Below are 21,178 nucleotides of genomic sequence, written 5' to 3'. Positions count from 1 at the left end.
GGGTTGCTTTTTAGACTTTATTCTGCCCTTCCCCCATATTCTCCTGCCCTCCCCCCACCCACCCACCTTGCCTTCCCACCAGGCTAGTCCCCAGTCATCTTAGCCAGGGGAAATGAGGGCTTAGTTGATTGGTGGGCAGCTCCTGCCTCCGCAAGGGACAGAGTAAATTTAGATTCTGTCACAGGCTGAGACTCTGTCAGAGGAAGCTCAGAACATCCTGCCAGAGCTCCCTGAAAATAGCACCACTAGGCAAACACAGTCCCTGCCTATGCCTTCTCTTCAGATACCTAGACCAAGCTTAGGGCCCTTCCAGATATCCAGATGGTGAAAACCTCTTTTTGCTTAGTTCTCCATGATTATAAAAGACTGGGTTCCTGAGCACCTCATCTTCTCCATTTAAGTCTCTCACCTCAATATGGGCAAATATTTTCACACTGAAAAGTTTGAGAAAAAATCATGGCAGAAACCTTAAAGGGCCTCCTATCCCCAGCCTGGACTAGCTTTCATTTATACTTAACCATGGGCTGCACCCTTACCATTTATACCTCTTCCCCTAACCCCCATGCCCTTCTTCCACTGGGCTCTTCCCAGGCTCAGAGTTCAGGCCAAGGGAAACAGAGCTACCAGATGACCACCCAGTTGAGAAAGAGCCACCTCTGGTGAAAGTGATGTCTGCAAAGATCTTTTTTTTGCTGGTGCTTGAAAATCCTTTGTCCTGCCAAGGAATAAGCTTGGTATCTCTTTCAGTTTTTGACCTTACTCCTATTTCTTTTTAACTCTATCTCTCATACTGCATTTGTCCTGAATCTCCTTTAACTAATTATTATCCCCCTTCTCCCACCATATGTTGTTACATCATAAGATGTCACTTGTTTACAAGGTATAGAGCAGAAAGCAGAAGAGATTTTTAGACTCAGGCAAATGGCTGTATACTTTCAGGTATCATGATCAAGGTGGGGAATACTTTTGAAGAAGCCTTCTCGATGCCCCTTAAGTCAAACTGCATTGCAGTATTCTAACCAGGAAGGGAAACCACTTCCCCACTGGCAGGACAGGGAGGAGATCATACAGCACAAACTCTGGACCAGTCTTTTCAGTTCATGGGCCCTTTCCTTCCCCCTCAAGCATCAAGAGCTCATATATTATCATTTAGAGTTTATTTAGCCCTGTGGTATAATGGCAGAGAAACGAGCATGGGGGGCGCTTCCCAAGACACCTCAATCATTCCAAGTATCAGTTACCAGGTCAGAAAAGTCAAGACATTAGATTAGATCCTGAAGACCCTAGTTGCTCTGATATTCTAAGCATCTAGGGCACAGGCTGCATAGATGGCTACACAGAACCCTGGGGATGATTTCTGTGAGTTTACAGGATGGTGAACAGCTTAGCTGGGTGGAGTCTCGCTATTAGGGAGATCCTGGGCTGGCTCGAAGGAGGCTCCTCTCCTCTTTACCCCTCCAGGGAAGACAACTGTGGCGTATGTCACAGGCTTGGAGCAGATTTCAACCTTAGGAGGCAGAGGGGGTAAACAGGATGGGGCTGGGTGTGGGTGTTTCCCTGACAGGGGATCAAGAGGAAGGTTGGTGTAGGTGGTATTGTCGAAGGAAGGTGGCGAGTCGAGCCTAACGTATGGTACATCCGATGGCAAAACAGCAGCCAGTGCAGAGTCACTGATGTGGTGCACCACTGCAGAGGGGGCCTGTAAAAACACGCAGGCGACTCAGGCAAAGAGAAAATGCCTCCCTCTGCCCCAGTTCCCTGAGGTGGGAAGCCCAGGACCAGACTGGATCTGTCTCTTGAATCCTGAGTATGTCAGTGGGCAAGAGGGCTTGACTTTGAAGATTTTCAAGCCCCAAGTTTCTCCCCAAATCTGGGAAGGTGGATGGCAGGGTGGGAAGGTGGGGAGACCATTGTTGCCAGGTTTACAGCATTTAGGAAGAGGGTTTGGACCTCAGCTGGGTCCCAGTCTTTTCTCCACCCCATCATCCTGGGACTTCTCCGTGAGTGTGGCAGAGGAAGGGTCTGGGTAGTTTGGCTGGAGGCTTGCAGAGGTCTCTTACCGAGCCTGAGACTCCACTGCCCTGAAATTGTCCACAGACAGCAAGCCTGTTCCCTGGCACGACAGAGGACAGAAGCACAGTCTGCTTCTTGTGCTGACTCAGTGCCCCCATCACTCCCTTCAGAATCCTTGGGAACCTCTGTCCTAGCCCGTACTCACCTTCCCCACTCCCACCAGCAAAGTCTTCCCCTTCCATCTCCCCAGCCCCCACCCCCAGCCAGCCCTAACTCTCCCCCCACCCACTTACTGCTTCCACAGCTCCCTTCAACCTGCCTCAACACTCAACCCGTCTCCCCAAATCCCCCACCTCCTCCAGTCACCTGTCCCCAATCCCACTGTCTCACCCTCTCCAAATCCTGTCTTCCCAGGCCGCCTCCCACTGAATCTCCTTGCTCTCCTCTACCCCTCAGCCGTGGGAATTCTAGGGTCTGGGGGCCCTTATTAAAGCCCATCTGTAGGGGGAGTAGACCTATATTCTCAGCCTCAAATGCAAGACTGGCTGATATAGGACCAGGGGGCCATTCTGAGATAAGCAGGTGGACAGCTACCTACCTTTCCTTTTGGCCATCACAGCAAACAGCACAACCGCCATCACCAGCAGGCCCAGCAGGAACACAGCACCCCAAATCAAGGGTCTGCTGAGAGACACAAAGGAGTATGTAAGCTTAGCCCTGAACCTGGTGGGGAGCTGCTTGCCTGGAATCCTAGGGAAGTGGCACAGAGGTGTAGTTCTTGGTGAGCCGTGATTGGGAGAAAGAGATTTTTGGAATGGAATGAGGAGGGCAGACTCAGGCAGGGCAGAAGAGAGACACATTATCAGGGTATCCTGGCTGGAGATCTACTGGGATGAAGGGGTCAGTGCTGTACTGCAATAGAATTATGTCTGTCTGTCTGCCTCCCTGCCTGTTCAGAAGTTCCCCAGGAGTGGAAAGAATCATAAGGTTTCTCTTCAGTTTAGTCTAGGGCTCTAAATAAGCCACATCTTCACCACCCCTGTTTCCTAGGCACCCAAATACAGAGCTTGTCAGTACCTCTTCTTATCCCAGCTAGGATCCAAAGGGCTGGCACTGCCTCCAGGGTCCGAAGAAACGCTGTCGGCCAGACTCCCAACCTGATAGGTCTCCTTGTGCTCCTCTTTCAGGCCAGGAGCTGAGTCAGAAGGAAATACTTAGTGAGCACATACCCACTGTGGGCAGGATTCAAAGGCCTATTAAGATCTGAGGGACCAGGGGAGTAGAGCTGAGGAAGGAGAGGTCCCAAGTTAAGGAACACAAAGAAGGGGCGCTTGGGATATTCCTTAGGGGCCTCTCATTCTGGAGGTCAGGGAATGGGCTCTTTATGTCTTTATCTGATGGTGAATATGCTCCCTTTCCCCTCTACCACCAGCTCCCAACCCTCCCCCTCTGCCCTGTACCCTGTCTTACCAGACTGCTCAGACTATGCAGAAACCCCGCTGGTTAACCTGTGCCCACCTCCCTACCCCACCCCACTCATCTCATTGGAGACCTCGCTCCTGGGTCCCATCACTTGGTCTCTAAAGGGGCCTCAGCACTGCCTGCTAGACCTCTCCGCATACCTGCAGCCATGCGACCACCCCTGCAGGCTGGCTGAGCCCCACCCGAGCTCTGCCCTCAGGAGCTAAGGAACTTAGGGTCAGCCCTGATGGGACTCAATGCCAACTGACCCTTGCTGAGAGCCTTGCTTGGACCCTGAGATTCAGTTTTGTGACAAGGTTTCTGTCATCCCAACAATATACTCAACTTCTGTCTGTGGGACTCAAGGTTGGTTTCTCTGGGTCTGAGGATCTGCCTTGGGAACCTGGGCGGTCCTTCTAGACCCTCTGAGAGGGAGGTCTTGCCTTGTTCTTAGAGATTCACCATTCCCACTCCCCACCCCGTTCCAATCCAGGAACCGGAGACGCTGTGGCCCCGATCTTGCTGCACTTGTCCTTATCTCCTGGTGGTTTTTAAGCCACCCGCATCCTCCCTGGGTACTGTGCACCACCTGTCTGCCTGAACATCCAGCCTCTACAGCTGTTGGGGTCCCCAGCACCTGCCCCACTGCAGGTGGGGGACCTGTCTCCCTGCCACCTCTTCCCAGTGCGTCATCTTGTCACAACTTGCCATTTAGGGAGTTCTAACCTTGAGTTACTAAACCTGAGAGTGTCAAGGAAAGAGGATAACAAAGGATGACTAAGCTTAACAGGAGTATATTTATAGCATAAAGAATAATTGTGGACTCAAGAGGGGTACTAATGACAGCTTAGGCCATCCTCATAATTAACACATGGAGAAAAAACTGAGAGAAGGAAAAATGCCTTCCTTAATCTCATTATTTGGGACATTTGGTACAAATTACTTGAGAAAGGAAGACCTGAAAATGAAAAAAATGTCAGCATCCATTAAGTGGAGGGTAGGACGGTCTTTGCTTCCTCGGGTAGCTGACCATGTTCCCAACAGAACTTTTTTTTTTTTACAATATCCCATTTTTCTGGAAAAAATTTAATACTTTAAAATCTACTCTCAATAAATATTTAGATATAAAGTTATAGGCTGTGAAAATGAAACTTGTGAAAACAAAGTACTTTCTATATTGAAAATAGGGTTGAGAATATTGACGCAAATATTGATAACACTTTTTTCTGTTTTTAAAACTGAATGAGTTGAAGGAATTCAGGCATTGAATGTGCCTTGCCTGTAAGTGAGGCACATACTAGATGCTCCATGAAGACTTATAAAATTAAATAAGATATAAATTCAGTAGTTTTAAGCCGTCAAACTTGTTACTAAAGCAATAAAACCCTGGAAGATGTAAAAAACTTAATTCCAGTTGACATATCTGAATTAAAACTTTGTTTAAAACATTTCTAAGGAAAAAAAATAGCATCAAGTCTATTGAAAATGCTGGACAAGGAGGCCAAGGCCCTGGGTGGGGGAGGAGGACATGCCTTCCTGTGGGGAGACCCGCTTGTGCAGGAGGGGAAAGGGGACTGCTGCTTGGCTGGCTTATCTCGGACTGCTCACCCAGTTTGGTTTCCGTTCCCTGCAGAGCTGTCAAAAGCATATCTCCTCCCAATTCCTCCCCTACAAGGGCCCCCAACCACGAAGAGCCCAAGAGCAGCAGGTGGGAGCAGGAGGGCAGGTGAGGCTGGGATAACTCACCTGCAGGGAGCACATCCAGTGTGACTCTGTGCACAGTCTGGGGCCCTGAGATTCCCTCTACCACGCAGCCGTACTCTCCAGCGTCCTCTTCCTGCAGGGTAATCATCTCCACCTGGAGCAGGCCGCCCCCCAGGTCAGTGAGAAATATGCGACTGCCTTCTGGGGCCCTGCGATCCACAGCTGACGACACCACGGGCTGGCATCCCTCCGGCAGGAAGCGGCACCACACCTTTCGAGCCTTGATATCCTGAGGTCGGTAGTGGCACTGCACCAGGATGGAGCTCCCCACGGGCGCCTGCAGCACCTCCGGGAGGTTGTCAGCGGAGCCCTGGCCTAGGGAAGGAAAGTTGCAGGAACGTCGGACAGGGCACCTCCTGGCCCACCCACTGCATAGGGGCACAGGGGTCTAGAGGTCCACCTTCTGGGCCTACGTGTTATTGTTGCCATGGTAATGCCAGGTAGTCCTGGGCATGGAGCGGGGTATACGGAGCCCAGAGTGCACCTCCTTCTGAACCTTACCTGCTAGTCCCAGGAGCAGCAGCAGGAGCAGGTTGGGGCCCATGGCTGGGCAGGGAGATGTCTGCTCTGGGGCCTGCCTGGGCACTGACGCAGCATTCCCCTGGGGGCAGGAAACGTTTGCCTCAGACAGTCACATGGGGCTCTCAGTGACCATGGAGTGGGAAGCAGGCCCTGGTGGGCCCCTCCGTGGATGGGGAGAAGGAGCTCTTCCAAGCCCTGGTTGGCTCACATCTCAGGAACTCGACCCTGGGGGTAGGAGCGGGCAAGGTAGGGTGAGAAGGCCCAAGGAAATACAGAAGCCTGAGATCCTGGGGCCCCCGCTAAGGAATGAAGGTGGGGAGGAGGATTGTGGCACCCAGATAGCATCAGAGAAAGGGGGACGATGCTATTCAGGGTCCTCCAAATATAGAAGCTGATGATGCAGAGCGGTGAAGGAGGGAAGTGTAGGGTTCTTCCCCAGGCCCGAGGCCATGCTGGTTTTAAATTCTGTGTGAGTGTCCCACCCGAGCTCTCAGGAGGTCATCCAGGAAGCCCCACCTCGATGGTGTGCCCTGGGCTGGCCTGTCTTCATTCCCTGTGCTGGGTACTCCCTAGACACTTTCAGGGTGGACCTCATTCTCCAGTTCTGGGAATTGCCTTTTGCTTTGATAATTAGTTGGATGTTGAACCTCCTGTGTTCGTCTCATTTTCGTAGCTTTTCTCTCTGTTTCCATCTTTTTGTCCATTTTGTTCTGATTCCTGGAGATATTCTCATCTTTCTCTTCCATCCCTTCTATCCTTGTCCTTCAAATTTTTATCCCTTGGTGTTTTTAATTTACAAGATTTTTTTTATTCTCCAAGCATATCTTATTTATAGCATATTTTTGTTTCATGTATGCATTATCCTCTGTTGAGAGACAGTTTTCTATGACTATTTTCATGTTTCTACACGGTCTGGGCCTTCCCAGGAAAGGGCACTGACCAAGCTTTGTTCCAGGATGTTTGAGGAGCACACATGCCTAGGGAGTTAGAGACACTGTATTAAGCACCAGAGAGATTTGCTTCCATCCTTTCCCTCCCTCCCTGGAGAAGATCACTGTATGTTCCAGAGTAAAGTTCTCGCTCTCTCTCTCTCTCTCCCTCTCTCTCCCCTCTCCTCCCCCCAAAGAGGAACACAGGCCAACAAGCCAGATACTCTATATAAGCTCCAGGTCTCATAATTTGGAGTTTCTCGCCCATGACACAAACCCACTCCCTGCACAGGGAACATCTGGCCCTCATTCATGTCACCCTGTGCAGAACTGGGGTTTTGGGGGATCCTGCACAGAATGTAGATAATAAACCTGCTGACACCAGGGGAAGCACCAGTGTTCAGAGAGACAAGAGCAGGCAAGGTGGGGATGGCTGGGAGCACACACTGCTTGGACCTAGATGGTCACACTTGGAAAGGGGCCTGGAAAAGCCACCCTCCTTCCTGCCTCTGTCCTTCCTTCTCTCCTCCTACCCTGTCTCTGCCTCTCTGCTTCCTCCAGGAGCAAGGGAGTTGAGAATAAGAAACTGGGAGCAGGAGCCTGAGAAAGCCTCGTGGACATGGTGATAGGGTGACCAGCTGTCCCTGTTTACCTGGCACTGAGGGTTTTCCCAGGACATGGGATTTTCAGTGCTAACACTGGCAGAGTCTCTGGCTAACTGGATCAATGGGTTTCCCCAGTGAGTGATATGTAAGTGTGTATATCTGTCCTGCCAGTAAGTATCAGACCTTTTTTGATTTCCTCACAGGAAAATCATTTTCACACTATCGAGCCACCTGGGAGCATTGTGTGAGGAGGAGACCTCTCTTCAATGTTTACTGAGTGCCTAAAACAGATACAGTCTCCTGCTGGGTGCCTAGGACAGAGGTGACCAGGTGGGATCCTGGGCTCCAGGGAGGTGTCCTATCACTGGGCGTTAGAGAAGAGGAAGGAAGCCAGTCCTTATCCAGAGCCTACTATGTGCCAGACATCTAGCCAGGGTCTTTAATGTGATTCCTTTCAATCTCTTAAAAAAACCACCAAAGTAGGATTATTTTGTTTTGGTTTGGTGTTGGGTTTTTTGTTTGTTTGTTTTTCCAAGCAAGAACCCTAAGGCTCGAAGGAGTTAAGGAATTTGCTTAAGGTTTCTTGGGAGGAGGCAAACTTGAAGTTGGAAAACCCCTTCAGTTCAGTGTGCACGTCGGAGAGTGCAAGGTGGGGGATCCCAAAGGCAACCTGAATCCCAGGGTGGATGTCTCCCCCATAGCAAAGCAGGAAGGAGAAAAGGCTGAGCTCCCAAGAGGAGCAACGTTCCAGTGGTATCCACCACCCGTACACCCTGGAGCCTCCCCTTCCGTCTCATCACCCTCAGTGCCCAGACAGGGCAGGAGGGAGGGAGGTGGAAGGGGCTCAGTTTGGGCTCTGCTCAGCCTTGGCTCCTAGACTGCGCCTGTGTCTGCAGGAAGGAGACGACCGCCCCAGGACCCGATGGGGAAGTTTCACGTGCCGCTGAGTCAGGGAGGCCAGGGAAACACAGACTGAACCAGAGTCCTGGAACTGTGGGCAGAAGCCAACAGAGCAGCCTCAGAGGGGAGTGCGTGAGGCGGGGCTGGGGCAGGGCTGCGACTAGGGGAGTGATGTGTTGACATGAGCCTGGAACACACGGCTGCATGAGGGGCTCCTTCCCAGTGATTCTAAACCCCAGGTACCCACACCAGGTTAGGGGGTGATGCAGCCCCCTGTGGTCATGGCCAGAGGGGCTCCTGGGCTTCCACCTCTCTGAGGCCCAGGGCAGAGAACCCGAGGATGTGGCCGACGCGTTTCCTCCTCTTCAGGGCAGCCCACCCTCAGGGCAGTCTCCAGCCAGTTTGCCCCTCACTCTTGTCTTAGGTGGCGTGTGTGTTGAACAGAGAGACGAGGTTCCCTGAGCTGCCCTGGCTGTTCCCTGTGTCCTGAATACTCTTCCCCCCTTGCTTCCTCAAAGTGTTTCTCAAGTGGTGCCTTCTGCCTACCCTTTAGAACTGCATCATCCCCCACGCCTTCTGCACTCCCCATACTCCTAACCATCTGACTGACTGATGTGCTGTGGTTGTCTGCTCTCTTCCCACTAGAACGTGGCTCTGCGTGGGAAGAAATCTTTGCTTGTTTTGTCAGTATTGTGCCTCCAATGCCTAGACTAGCACCTGGCACAGAAAATGTTTATTGAATAAATACACAAATAAGTGAGTAGGCTTGAGCTAGAAGGAGGGGCACCTTGAATACCAAGTGAAAGTAGGATTTTCAGGCTCTACAGGGGACTTTGGCTAAATCCTTTTCCTTTTGAGCTTCCGTATGATGAGGGGCTTGGACCAGTGTTCCCCAGCTCTGGTACGGGGCTCTCAACAAAACAAGCCCTTGCCATTTCTCTGAAGGGGGAGTGGCATGATAAAATCAAACCTCTAGGGAGATGAGTGGATGAGTCAGCTGGGAATTGGATGGACTTGGGGGGCACGAGGGGGGCCCTGGGGCAGGGGGCCCAGCAATAATCCTAGGGAAATGATGGGCAGGAGGCAGGAGGAGCAGAGGAGAGGATGCTAGAGAAATTCCACAGGAGGAGGCAGGGCTTGGTAATCAGATCTCTGGGGAGGGGAGCAGGGGGAGAAAAATAAAAAGATTGGCCAGTCTGGAGCCTGTGGGAATGGAAGGACGTGGTATCCTAAGACCCCAAGGATCCAGACCTTTTATCTTTTCCTCATCGGAATTCACTCTGATAGCGCTGTCGCAAAAGAGAAGACCTTCATGATGCCCTAAACCATCACTGAAACATGAAGACTTGGATTTATTTGTGAGAGTGTTTAATGTCCAATGTCCAGAAGTTGATAGATGTCCTTCCCACCTCTCATGCGTGCGCGCGCACACACACACAGATCCCTGCTTCCAGGGGCCGGGAGAAGCACGGTACTGGCAGAGCAGCCTTTTGCCAAAGCAGAACCAGGAGACTTGGTGGCCAAGGGGTGAGTGTGCAGTGGGCTAGGGTGGTCCATGCAGACCTCTCCTGGGCCTCTCCTCCAGCATGGGTCCTCCTCTCTCATGTGTCTCTCAGCCCTGCAACAGATGGAGTACTCACTCGGCCCCTCTCAGCCCCACCTCAAAAGCCCCCAGCCACCACCGTGCTCTCCAAGCTCACCTGTCAAGGTTTGGAGCTGGTAACCTTGGTCATGACCACAGTCCAGCCCACTGGCCCAGCGCGTCCTCTGTCTCTGCCCATGCCAGGCTGCAGCCCAGAGGGCACTGGCTGCTAGAAGCTTGCTGAGAAAGATGCAGGCCAAGAGGAAAAGGATGGAAGAGGGTGGGAAGGGGCTCTCCTCTTCTGAAAGGCTCCTTGGAGAAACAAAGAGGGCATGTGGAAAGCCATGAGGGGACCACAGACTGGAATCTGTCCTCAGAGAAGGAATGGGGAGACACCAGGAGATCCAGGGGCTAAGGATACCTCCCCACACAGCACCACCCTTGGATGGGGCTTTGTGGGGCTTAGGGGAGCCTGTATTCAGGAGACCTGAGTTCCAGGCACAGATCTGCCTGCTGAGTGCTTTTAAACAATCAGCTCCCTCGCCGAGTGGTTTTCTGCCTACATCATGGTGTGGTATGTGGTGTGGTGTGGTGTGGTGGTGGTGGTGGTGGTGGTGGTGGTGGGGTGGGTGTGTGTGTGTGTGTGTGTGTGTGTGTGTGTGTGTGTGTACACGTGCCCTTCGTGGTTATATCAATGCTAACAGTGTTTCAACAGCAGTACGTACTCAAGAACCAGTCAGGACTGATTCTAGTCCCATCCGGGAAGCAGAGATCTGGAGGCATCAGTTTCATAATAAAATACTAAAACACTAAAACTTTCATTGTTGCTAAATTGTGGGGATATCTGAGGGGGAGGGGGTGGCAGGCAGACCATTCAGAAGTCTTGGAGCAGCAGCTATTTACAAACTGTTAGGGAAGTTTTGCAATATTTTAACAACTGGCACAGTCATACCAACACACACTGGCTGGTTGGTGGGGTGTTTAGACAAGATCATATGCAGACCTTTTGATGTTCTAATTGCCTCGGAATTTGTAAATACTTCTGGCACCTGCCGCCCCGAACCCCCTCCCCAGCTGCCACCCCATGCCTGGGCTCTGCAGGGTGGAGGGCTGCCCAGCGATCTTAGGAAAGACTTATCACTATACCTGGAGACGCTGTGCTCCACCTGGGCATCCTCAAAGCTCTCGGACTCCACAGGGATCCAGAGATCTCCAGGGTCCTGGTAATCAAAGGGGTCTGTGGGAGAGAGAGCCTGTGAGCTTCTAGGCTTCTCCTTGATGCCACAGTGGAGAGAACCCCTCTGGGTGGGGTGAGGGGGGACTTGCCCTGTGTGGCTCAAACCTCAGTTTCCTCACCTGTAAATTGGGGCAATTAGGAACACCTTCTTAAAAACAGTGTTGCAGGATTCAGTGAGCGCATCCCGTATAGTGCCCGTCACCTCACAGGAGCTCAGTAACCGCAACTCCCACCCTCCTGTGACACAGGGTCTTTGGGAACATCAAACAAAATAAGGGGTGCTTTTGAAAGTCCTGTGCGAACCGTCAGGCTATCTACACCAGCTGTGGACTACTGCTGTTGTTGTTGTTTCTGTTGTTGTTGTCATTCTTTTCCTGCTATCCTCTTGGAAGTCGGCTGAGCCTTAGACCCTGATGGGGCTGAAAATCTGTGTCTCCTCACCCCCTCTACTCCCATGGAGGTGGGGTTTGGGGTCCAAGGCCAGCGGTCTCCCCTACCCTCCCCACCTTAGACAAATGTTACTTTGACCTTCATTTCCATGATAAGGGGCCATGTTGAGGAGAGGAGTTGGACAAGGGGAGAGTCAGAAAAGGGATACGTAACCCCAGATTTGTTCTCCTTTGGGATACAGTCACGTTCTGGAGACACAGACAGAAGGCTTTACTGGAAGGCATCCCCTGTGCAAGCTCAGGAATGGGAAGGACCCCACCACTGCCCCATCTCACCTAGTTAAGCCTGAAATGAGGATCCCAAGGAGTTAGTAGCAGGAGGCTGGGGCGAGGGCTGTCACTGACCCCAAGCACATTTAACTCTGTCATATCATTTGTGTCTCATGGGAGCCCTGTGGGGTCACTGGCACAGACACTACCAGCTCCATTTAAAGATGGGGAGGGACTTCCCTGGCAGCCCAGTGGTTGTGACTCCGCACTTCCAATGCTGGGGGCGGCGCGGGTTTGATCCCTGGTCGGGGAACTAAGATCACACATGCCACGCACCAAGGCCAAAAAATAAAATTAAAAATAAATAAATAAATAAAAATAAAGATGGGGAAATGGAGGCCCAGAGAGGAGAAGCACGTCGCACAGGGTCACAGCTGTGTTCCTTTCTAGGGTTGTTTCTCTGCACCAGGTTGGTGCTTAATCTATGTTGGTAGGTCCATTGGGGGATTGGGTGAGGGAATAGATGAATGTTCTCCTACTCCTTAAGGACCACCTCAGTGCTCATATCCTAACTGGATGCCAGATGGATAAAGTGGTTTGGGGCAAGCAGGACCACAGGTAGCTCATAAGGTTCCTTGTGCAAATTAGAAAACTGTACCCTTCCTGCAAGTGATGCAGCCCTCCACCAGGGAGCACAGCCTGGAGAGAGGCAGCAGGGCTGGATTGTGACCCCCTTGTGCAGTTAACAACCTGCACACCCATCCACAGTGACCCTCAGTTGGGGGTGGTGGTACAAGATCCACACTGTGGGATTTCCCAGGGTCCCCGAAAGCCCTTAAGGTGGTTCCATGCTCAGACACTAAAGACATGAGCCCAGGCCCAAGAGCAGGCCAGGGTGCAGTCCGCTGCCCACTCACCAGCCAGCACCTCCACCAAGACCTTTCTGAGGGTGCTGGCCTCGCTACCATGGAGACTCTGGCACTGGTACAGGCCAGCGTCATGGGCTTGAAGATTCCGCAGCGTAATAGTGAGAGTGCCACCCAGGGCATCGTCCGCGATGGCCGTGCTCCCGTTGCGCCTCCTCAGGAAGGACAGCAGCCAGGAGGGGTGTGTGCTGACCACCTGCTGACACAGGCCCTCTTCACCCAGCTGGCGGCACCAGGCTTTGCGCCTCCCCCAGTGCTTCAGGGAGTTGTAAGGGCAGAAGACCCGCAGGGACTGGCCTGCTATGCCCTGGAACACCGTGGTGTTGTGGGCTCGGGACAGCTCTGGAAAGGAGATGTTCATTCAGTCACCACATGTTTATTGAACACCTACTATGTTCAACGAACAGAAGAGACAGAAATCCTGCCCTTAAGGAACTCAGGTCTCTACGCAAGTTGGGAGAAGATGGCATCACCCAGGGTGTGTTTATAGGAAATTGGAAACCAGGAAACCCGGGTCTAGGGTCTGGCTTTATCACTTTTGGACTTGCAGGACATCTGTAGAGAAGTAACGGACCCTCTCTGGGCCTATTTCCGGAGACATTTGGTCTTGAAGTCCCCTTCAGTCCTCGTCCGCACATGCTCTTCCTGTCACATGGAACCAAGCCCTCCCCTCTCCCCCTCCATCTCAACAGAGCAGGGCCAGTGACCCTCTCAGGCCTGGGGCTGGTCCCGTGGCGGGGCTGGGCACCCCTCCGCACCCCCGCCACGCTTGCTTACTTCACAGCTGCCCACGCTCGCAGCAGCCCTGCGTTCTCCTCTTTCTGACCTTTAGCTTCCAGCTTCCCTATTTCTATGGCTTTGTTCCCCTTTCAGGAGGGATGCGTCTCAGAGCTATTTTGGAGGAGACATGAGGCTGCTATTTTAGGGACCCTCCTTGGGGTGGGGGACATGGGCTTAGAGAGCCAGTCTATTGCCAGGGCAGGGGCTATCAGAGAATCGCCCAGCGCCCTTTGCCTCAACCTCCCCTCTCTTCAACCACATCTTCAACCACATAGTGACAGAAACTTATAAATAAGATTGCGGAGCTGGTGGCCTGTCTTTTGGAACCAGAGACCTGTTAAGCATTGCCCCCTCCATACCACCCAGTCCATCCCTCTGCCTTCGGGCAGGCCAACACAACCCCCTTCCCCTATTCCACCTCCAGGAGCAGTCTCTCCTTCAAGCCAGGTATGCCTACTACTCTGGGGGAGCAAGAGGCACCCTTCCCCCAAAGAGAAAAGACCAAGACCATCACGTGCGAGAACCTGGGGTACCAATCCCCCGAGCTCAATCACAGAGTCTTCAGCCCATTCACCTCCCATCCAGGGCTGAGGACAAGAGGGTCTGCAGAGCATGGGAGGGGCACGCCAAACACGCAGCTCGCCAGTACCAGGTTATTTTCTCCCTCCCACGCTGCTACTCCTCTGGGGCTGGTTTTATGCTTAAGTGGTTCATAATTTTAGAGGCTCTTGCCAGTGCCCCCAAAACTTCCCCCAACTACTAGCTAGTGCCTGAGATGCCACCATTAGAACTCCTTCCCTTTCTAGGTGTCCGAATCCACCAGCTTGTGACACCTCCACGTGCGTGAAGAGTCTGATGCTGGAGAGAGGGGAGAACATGGAGAAAATGGGGCACAGTGGCAAGAGCAGGTGCACGACATGCTGAGGGTTTCAGCCACCTTCACAGTTTGGCTCAGTGCTCCCCACCCACCCACTTGCCCTATGCTCAAGGAAGGAGAGAGAAAGAAGGCAGCAGAGGGAGGGAACCCTACCTGTGACAAGGAGCAAGATGAGCAGCCCGAGAGGGTCCATGTCACCCTTCCCTGGTGGAGGACAGACGCAGGGTGCCTTGTGCAAGATCTCGTCTTTCCCTTGAACTGCAGAAAGGAGAGGGTCAGGCTCGTCAGGCGCTGCCCACAGGAACTAGCTCCTGGAGGTTGAGCAATCGTGAGGACTGGGATCTGGCTTCATGATTCAGGGAGGGGGAATGGGGTGTGGGAGGAGAGGAGAGGAGGGGCCACCACTGCAGCCCAGCAGTGGGGTACTGAGGATCCCAGACCTCTGAGAGGACAGCCCATTGGCCTGCCCGTACCACCCTTCTCAGTTGTTTAGAAGACTATCCTTTCTCCATTCAATTGCCTTAGTTTCTTTATTGAAAATCACTTAAGGGGACTTCCCTGGTGGTGTAGTAGTTAAGAATCTGCCTCCAATGCAGGGGAGACTGGTTCGATTCCTGGTCTGGGAAGATTCCCACATAATACGGAGCAACTAAGCCTGTGCACCACAACTACTGCACCTGCGCTCCAGAGCCCACGAGCCACAACTGCTGAAGCCTGTGCACCTAGAGCCTGTGTTCTACAACAAGAGAAGCCACCGCAATGAGAAGCCTGAGCACCGCAACAAAGAGTAGCCCCTGCTCACCGCAACTAGAGAAAGCCTGAGTGCAGCAACAAAGACCCAATGCAGCCAAAAATAAAATTATTAATTAATTAAAAAAAAAAGAAAATCACTTGACATGTAGGTCTACTTCTTGACTGTTCACTCTGTTCCATGGATCTATGTGTCTATCCTTTTACCACTATCACCCCATCTTGACTACTCAGCTGTAGCTTTATAGCAAGTCTTGAAATCAGGTGATGTGAGTAGTCCAACTACATTGTTCCTTTTCAAAATGCTTTTTAGCTGTTCTAGTAATTTTGCTTTGCTATTGTAAATTTTAGACTCTGACTGTCAGCTTCTCTCCGCTACATTCTCCCCAAAGCCTGCTAGGCTTTTGATGGGATTACACTGAATTTATAGCTCACTTTGGGGGAAACTAGACATCTTAACACTATTAAATGTTCCAATCCACGGGCACAGTTTCGCTTACCATTTATTTATTTCTTCTATGGGTTCTGTCACCAATGTTTTACAGTTTCCAGAATATAAATCTTGGACATATTTTGTTAAATTTCTATCTAAGTGTTTCGTGATTTGGGTACTATTTTAAATGTTTCTAGGTCTCTGTATCCTAGGCAGAAGCAGAACTCAGAAATCCCATGAATCTTTATTTTACTTTCTGTCCCACTTGTGTTCCATTCTGACCTCTTCTTCTCACATCCTTCCTACCTGAGGAAAAGGTATTTTTTATTCCTCTAAGCCTCATAGCAAAGGGCAGGCACCAAAACTCTTTGTCAATCCATGCATATGAATTCACAGCGTGTACACATCCAACTCTCTCTTCTCTTAGCTTGTGCTAATTTGTAGTTCAATCCCCTAATCTCATGTCTGAGCACAGGAACATTTCTGCACCACCCCACTCCCAAGCACAGGGTCCTTCCTTTCCTTGTGCTAAATCTGGGTTCAAAGATACTTGCTACTTCACACTTGGGCACAGAGATCTTTTCCCCTCTATTACATCATTCCATCTGAATGTTATCATTCACTGATGCATGCATTTATTCAACTACCATGTATGTGCTAGAGCAGCGGGTCCCCAACCTTTTTGGCACCAGGGACTGGTTTCATGGAAGACAATTTTTCATGACCAGGGTGGGGTGGGGTGGGGTTGTGGGGTGGTTCACGTAGTAATGCCAGCGATGGGGAGCCGCAGATATAGCTTTGCTTGCTCTCCCACCACTCACCTCCTGCTCTGCGGCCCAGTTCCTAACAGGCCATGGACCAGTACTGGTTGGCATCCCAAGGGTTGGGATCCCTGTGCTAGAGAACTCAGTTCTCTTGGAATCTCGGATTCAATGGTGACCATTGCTGAGGGAAGCCCTAGAACCAGAAGCATGACTGGACACATGATATACTCCTGATGTCTTACTTTGGCTGAGACGTCACAGCTGCTGGGTAATCCTTTTCAGAATGCCTGGAAGTTTCCTAGTAAATTGCTTATAGCAGCTCTTCCAAATCGTCACCATCCTCAAATACACAGTTCTACTCCCCCTCCTTCCCTAGGAATAAATCAAGATCATCACATTCTTAGTTTAGGGGTTGAGAGCATACTTAAAGGGAAGAAAGAAAAAAAAAACCTAAAATACGAATCTAAAAGCCCTATCAAATGTGAATTTGAGTACTACAGATAAAAAGAAATGTTTACAAAAGATGAATAAAAATCTATCTAGATTTCAAAAAAGAAAAAATCAAGATCATTGTATGTGAACATGCTCCCTCTCTTTCATATTCTCTGTTATCCTCCCATCCCCACTCCCACCAACTTGGGTGACCAGGGAAGCGCCAGAGTCTGGTCAGGACCATGGCCAGCACCCAGACCCGCCCTGGGCTGGGGAAAGGTGTGGCAGGGAAACAGGCCTCTCAAACTCACTGCCCGGCCCTGCCTGAGAAGCGGGCTTGAGAGTGATCGGTGGTATCCACTCCACCCTTGGCGGGGACTACAAACCACAAACATCAGAGCCCATAAACATCATTTGCTGATAAGCAGCCACTTAAGATTTCCCTTTCCCACTTCCCTCTTTGGTCCTGTCCTGCTTTTACTTGATCTCACCTTCCTGGATCCAAACCCCTGCCTCCCAGCCCCAAACTCTCACACATCTGACCCCTCACAGACTTGATCTGCTCCCACCTCTTTCTTTGTATTTGCGTTGTCATTCTCTGCCACTTCCAGCTGAGGCCATTCTCCCATTATTGAGATCTCATATTTCTAAGCTAAGGATCTCAACCCCTGTCCAGGGACCTTAGTGATTCAAGATGTACAGCCAAAGAGTAGATCTGGTGGGGAACACAGGAGCTTAGAGGCAGGGACCCAGGCACTGAACCTGGTGAAAGGCATCATACGCTTAGGAAATCTCACCTGTCACTTGATTGGATCAGGACTAGTCCAGATCTGGCAGGGGTCGGGGAAGATGTCTCGTCTGAACATGGAGCAGAGTGTAGGAATTGGTAGGCTGGGTGGGACAGAAACTGGGATTAGAGAGTAGGGGCTGAATACTGCTTCTTACAGTGTGTAAGCCCAGCTCTGTTATTTACTAGCTGGACCGGTTTACTAACTCTCCGAGTGGCTTCCGTATCTGGGTATGTAAATATGTATGTCACATTATTAAGTGCTCAAAAAAAGTAGCTGGCATCAATTTCCTCCCTCTTCAATGGATTTTTCTCTAAACTCTTCCTTTCTTCCTCCTGTCTATGTCCATCCCAGATTTCCATTTTCCTTTTCCAGATGACTTCCCTCTTTCTCTCTCTCTCTCTCCTCATTCCCCAGGAACTTGCTTTCTCACCTATGTCTTCCCTCTTGCAGATCTTCAAGTTCTACCGCCCTCCCACCCCTAGAGCCTTTTTCTCTATGTTCACATGGACACAGTCTCACCTGTCCTGAAAACCCTCATTTGTCTCTGCTTCCCCTTCAATTACTATGCTTTTATTTTCCTGTATTTTATTTATTTAAAAAAAATTTAGAGATGGCTTTGCTGTTCACGCTTTTCAACTGCTCCTTTAAATCTGATCCCTAGAAGTCACACGTGGCTCCTCCCAGCCCTCCCCTTCTCGGGTTTACTGCTGCCTTTGACACCCTTGACCACTGTGCTGTTTATTCTCCTCTCCTGCCCCCTCTACCAACATGTGTTCTTTCTGCTTAGTCCTGCTGTGTCCTGAGGAGTGTGACCGGTCTGGACTGCACCACCCAGGCTCCCAGCCCACTGGCTTACTGCTGGGTCAAGCCGAGAGAAGATATTGGCAGGAGTTTGGAGGCTGGGAAGAGAAATATGTTGGGGTCTTTATTTCCCCCTACCCCCTCCATGTCTGTTGTGGTTTGAACAGGGGCTGCTTTCCTCTGTAGCTACAGCTCTTATTGGTGGTCCCTCTTCCATGGCTCTGGTGCTCATTCAGTTCCAATAGCATAATTCTCTCTCTCTGCTCTTTCAAGTCTGGGCATGTCAACAGCTCCCCGTCTTTGGATGCATCACAATCCCTTCCCTTACCGGTTCCCTTGCCCTTGCCCACACCTCTGTAAAGAACCCTGTGAAAATGATTGATAATTCAATGCTTTTGTGTAAGCCATGTGTTCCTGGAAGGGAACTTGGCCTACAAATGCCCCCTCCTTCTTGGCATTCCTTTCCCTCTTGGAGAAGGGAATGGGGGAGCCTGGAGCACTCTTCTCAGGGGCATATTTGTTCTAGAAATATTTTCCAAGCACCTACCATGTGCCAAGCACCACACCAGGTGCTAGGGAGGTGCAATAAACAAGAGGCAGTGTCTCTTCTTTGCCAGATGTGGAAGTGATGTTGATATTGTAAAATCTGTAGTGGCTGGATTCTAGAAGGTCAATACCTGGGTTTGGGGAGTGAAGGAAGGCCCTCAAATGGGTTATCAGAGAAAGTTTGGGACCTATCTGGCCATTTCATCCAGAAAGGCACATTTGGGCTTCTGGTCCTAGATCCAGTTGAGAAGTCAGGATGCCTATCAGGGTAGAAATCAGGGCAGGCTTTGACCACACAGATCTGGCAACTGAAGATCTGTCTTGCCATAGTCGGCTACATAATGCCTTAAGAATGAAAGAGAATTATTAGAGAATTGCAGCCTTTCTAAAAAGAAAGAAACAGTTCCTCCAGGGAGAAGCTGATTCCCTCCTCTAGCACTGACTGGACCCCACATGGGGGCACTGTTTCCCTGTGATATCCTGGCCTGAGCTAGGTCACCAGTCCTTCCCGCCACAGCCAGAGTGTGCTAGGTTATCGGGGATTAACAACGAAATAAATCTTGAGACCGAGGTGCATCTAGACCAGCCCTTCCTAACGTTATTCAGCCATGAGACCCTTTTAAAATTACTCTAAATTTTGAGACATCCACAGGAGCTCTGGAGTAATCATTTGTGCCTAGATTAGAGTAGAAAGCAAAAAGAGTCCTAAAGGCAAATTAATTGCTGCAAAATTTGCTGAAGTTTCAAAAAAATTTTTAGCAGAATTTTTGAAATCTCCACTTAGAAAAATTAGATAATTTTAAAAGACCTACTATTGAAATTATAATACTCAAGATTTAACAGTGCTTACTAAGACATACAGCAAGTGATATCAACAGTAACTTGGTAAATTCTTCTTGTGCAGTTGTGACATCGTACCTTCAAGCCACATGCAATTTCCTCCAGGATCAGCTGCCACGTTCAGGCGGTACCCAGTTCTAAAGGGAGGATATGTCTATTACAAGAATAACTATATAAAGTGTATTCAGCACTTATAAAATCTTCTAAAAACTATATTCAATTCATTTTTATCAGAAAAACATATACAAATTCAATCTGAAAAGGTAAAAGTTGTCCATAATCCCACCACTTAAAACACGCTAACATTTATTGAGTGCTTACTATGTGCTAGGCAAACACATCTCTATATGTGCTACCTCTTTACCCATCAGATAGGTAATACTATTGTTCCAGGTAACTGAGATCCAAAGAAATTGAACACCTTGCCCAGGACCACCCAGCTCGTGTAAGGTAGAAGTTAGACTTAGATCTGCACAATATGGCTCCAGGGCTAGTCCTCTCCATTTTATTGAGTGGAATTTTCCTCCCCTCTTCTAACCCCACTGCCCAGAGATAATCTTAGTGATATTTTGGTGTATGTTCACCTAATCTGTTTTCTATCATCACACACAGAGACGGAAGTGACCCTTAGGAATGATTCCGAACTCTGGGAACTCCAGGCCGTGTGGGCAGAAGGGTGAGGTCCTGCCGCATCATGGGGAAGATTACTCGGAATTGCAGATTCATCACTTCTCAAAGGTGACATTAAAGGTCATTGAATCCAACTGCCAATCAGACACTACAGCTCCCTGGACAAAATCCCAATGAGTCACGCAGCCTCTGCTGCGATCTCACCGCCTCCTGCTCAGGCAGCTCATTTGGGAATGTTTTTGTTAGACAGCACCTTGCTTGCCCTGAGTCAAAATGAGCCATCATCAGCCTTGCCCACAGGACCTGAGCGTCAGGCTGTGTCACAGCGAGAAATGGAGTGAGGGGTTGGAGAGCAGGAGGGAGGGTGGCCTGAGGTCTGGTGGGCAGGTGTGTGAGGAGGAGGTCTTCCTCCAGGAGGAAGGCGCGGTGAGTGCCTGTCACTTGTGCCACCTCCGCTGCCATCATCCACCCGGAAGGCAGGAGTAGAGAAGAAATCAGGCCGTGGGTGGTAGTAACCACAGAGTGTGCCCTTTCCCTAGAACCCTGCGGCTCTGGGATAGCTCCCCTGCTTGTACTGAAAGACAGAGAAGGGCTGGAGTGGGCAAGAGGAAAAAGAAACAGCCCTGATCATGTGCGTGGCACTGGGCCCTTTGAGTCCATAATCTCATTTTAATCCCCACAACAACCCTGTAAAACGCCGGTTCCCAACTGGGGCGGCTGTGTCCCCCAAGGCAAACTTGACAAGGTCTGGAGATATTCTTGGTTGCCACGACGGTGCAGTCTGGGGCTACTTGTGCTATTGCTATGTAACAGGTAGAGGCCAGGCTGTGCTGCTAAATATCCTACAATGTACACGATGGCCCCTCACAACAAAGAAATGTTCAGCGTAATATTCAAATGTCAATAGTGCCAAAGGGGGCTTCTCTGGTGGCGTAG

The 21,178-nt window shown here is 50.5% G+C and overlaps 2 protein-coding genes across 3 annotated transcripts; both read right to left on the bottom strand.

The window, feature by feature from the left end:
• Positions 1 to 1,350: 1,350 nt before the first annotated feature.
• On the bottom strand, positions 1,351 to 5,782 carry TREML1 (triggering receptor expressed on myeloid cells like 1). 2 transcript variants are annotated; one of them, XM_057700417.1, is made up of 6 exons: positions 5,740 to 5,782; positions 5,221 to 5,553; positions 3,091 to 3,193; positions 2,612 to 2,697; positions 2,061 to 2,113; positions 1,351 to 1,699 (listed from the first exon to the last, which is right to left on the bottom strand). In XM_057700417.1, the coding sequence occupies exons 1-6, from the start codon at positions 5,780 to 5,782 to the stop codon at positions 1,385 to 1,387; spliced, it is 933 nt and encodes a 310-aa protein (XP_057556400.1). In that variant the 3' UTR covers positions 1,351 to 1,384. The 2 variants fall into 2 exon arrangements, with proteins under 2 accessions (XP_057556400.1, XP_057556401.1); XM_057700418.1 differs by lacking the exon at positions 5,221 to 5,553.
• Positions 5,783 to 9,540: 3,758 nt separating this feature from the next.
• Positions 9,541 to 19,112, bottom strand: TREM2 (triggering receptor expressed on myeloid cells 2). The gene is given in 8 exon segments (XM_057700364.1): positions 9,541 to 9,812; positions 9,895 to 10,088; positions 10,923 to 11,013; positions 12,590 to 12,940; positions 14,409 to 14,566; positions 18,904 to 18,992; positions 18,995 to 19,084; positions 19,086 to 19,112. Coding segments are annotated over 8 exon segments (1,017 nt in total). The 3' UTR covers positions 9,541 to 9,795.
• Positions 19,113 to 21,178: the final 2,066 nt, after the last annotated feature.

This window comes from Hippopotamus amphibius, chromosome 11 (assembly GCF_030028045.1).
Source record: "Hippopotamus amphibius kiboko isolate mHipAmp2 chromosome 11, mHipAmp2.hap2, whole genome shotgun sequence".
Classification (NCBI taxonomy): domain Eukaryota; kingdom Metazoa; phylum Chordata; class Mammalia; order Artiodactyla; family Hippopotamidae; genus Hippopotamus; species Hippopotamus amphibius.
Note: the sequence above shows the minus strand (reverse complement) of the source record. Positions and strands in the feature narration are given on the sequence as shown.

Coding starts and splice junctions, on each gene's coding strand:
- TREML1 (XM_057700417.1), bottom strand. CDS start 5,782: ATGGGCCCCAACCTGCTCCTGCTGCTGCTCCTGGGACTAGCAG. Junction 3,194..5,220: donor ACTGGATGTGCTCCCTGCAG/GTGAGTTATCCC, acceptor CTGGCCTGAAAG/AGGAGCACAAGGAGACCTAT. Junction 1,700..2,060: donor GCAGTGGAGTCTCAGGCTCG/GTAAGAGACCTC, acceptor GTGTTTTTACAG/GCCCCCTCTGCAGTGGTGCA.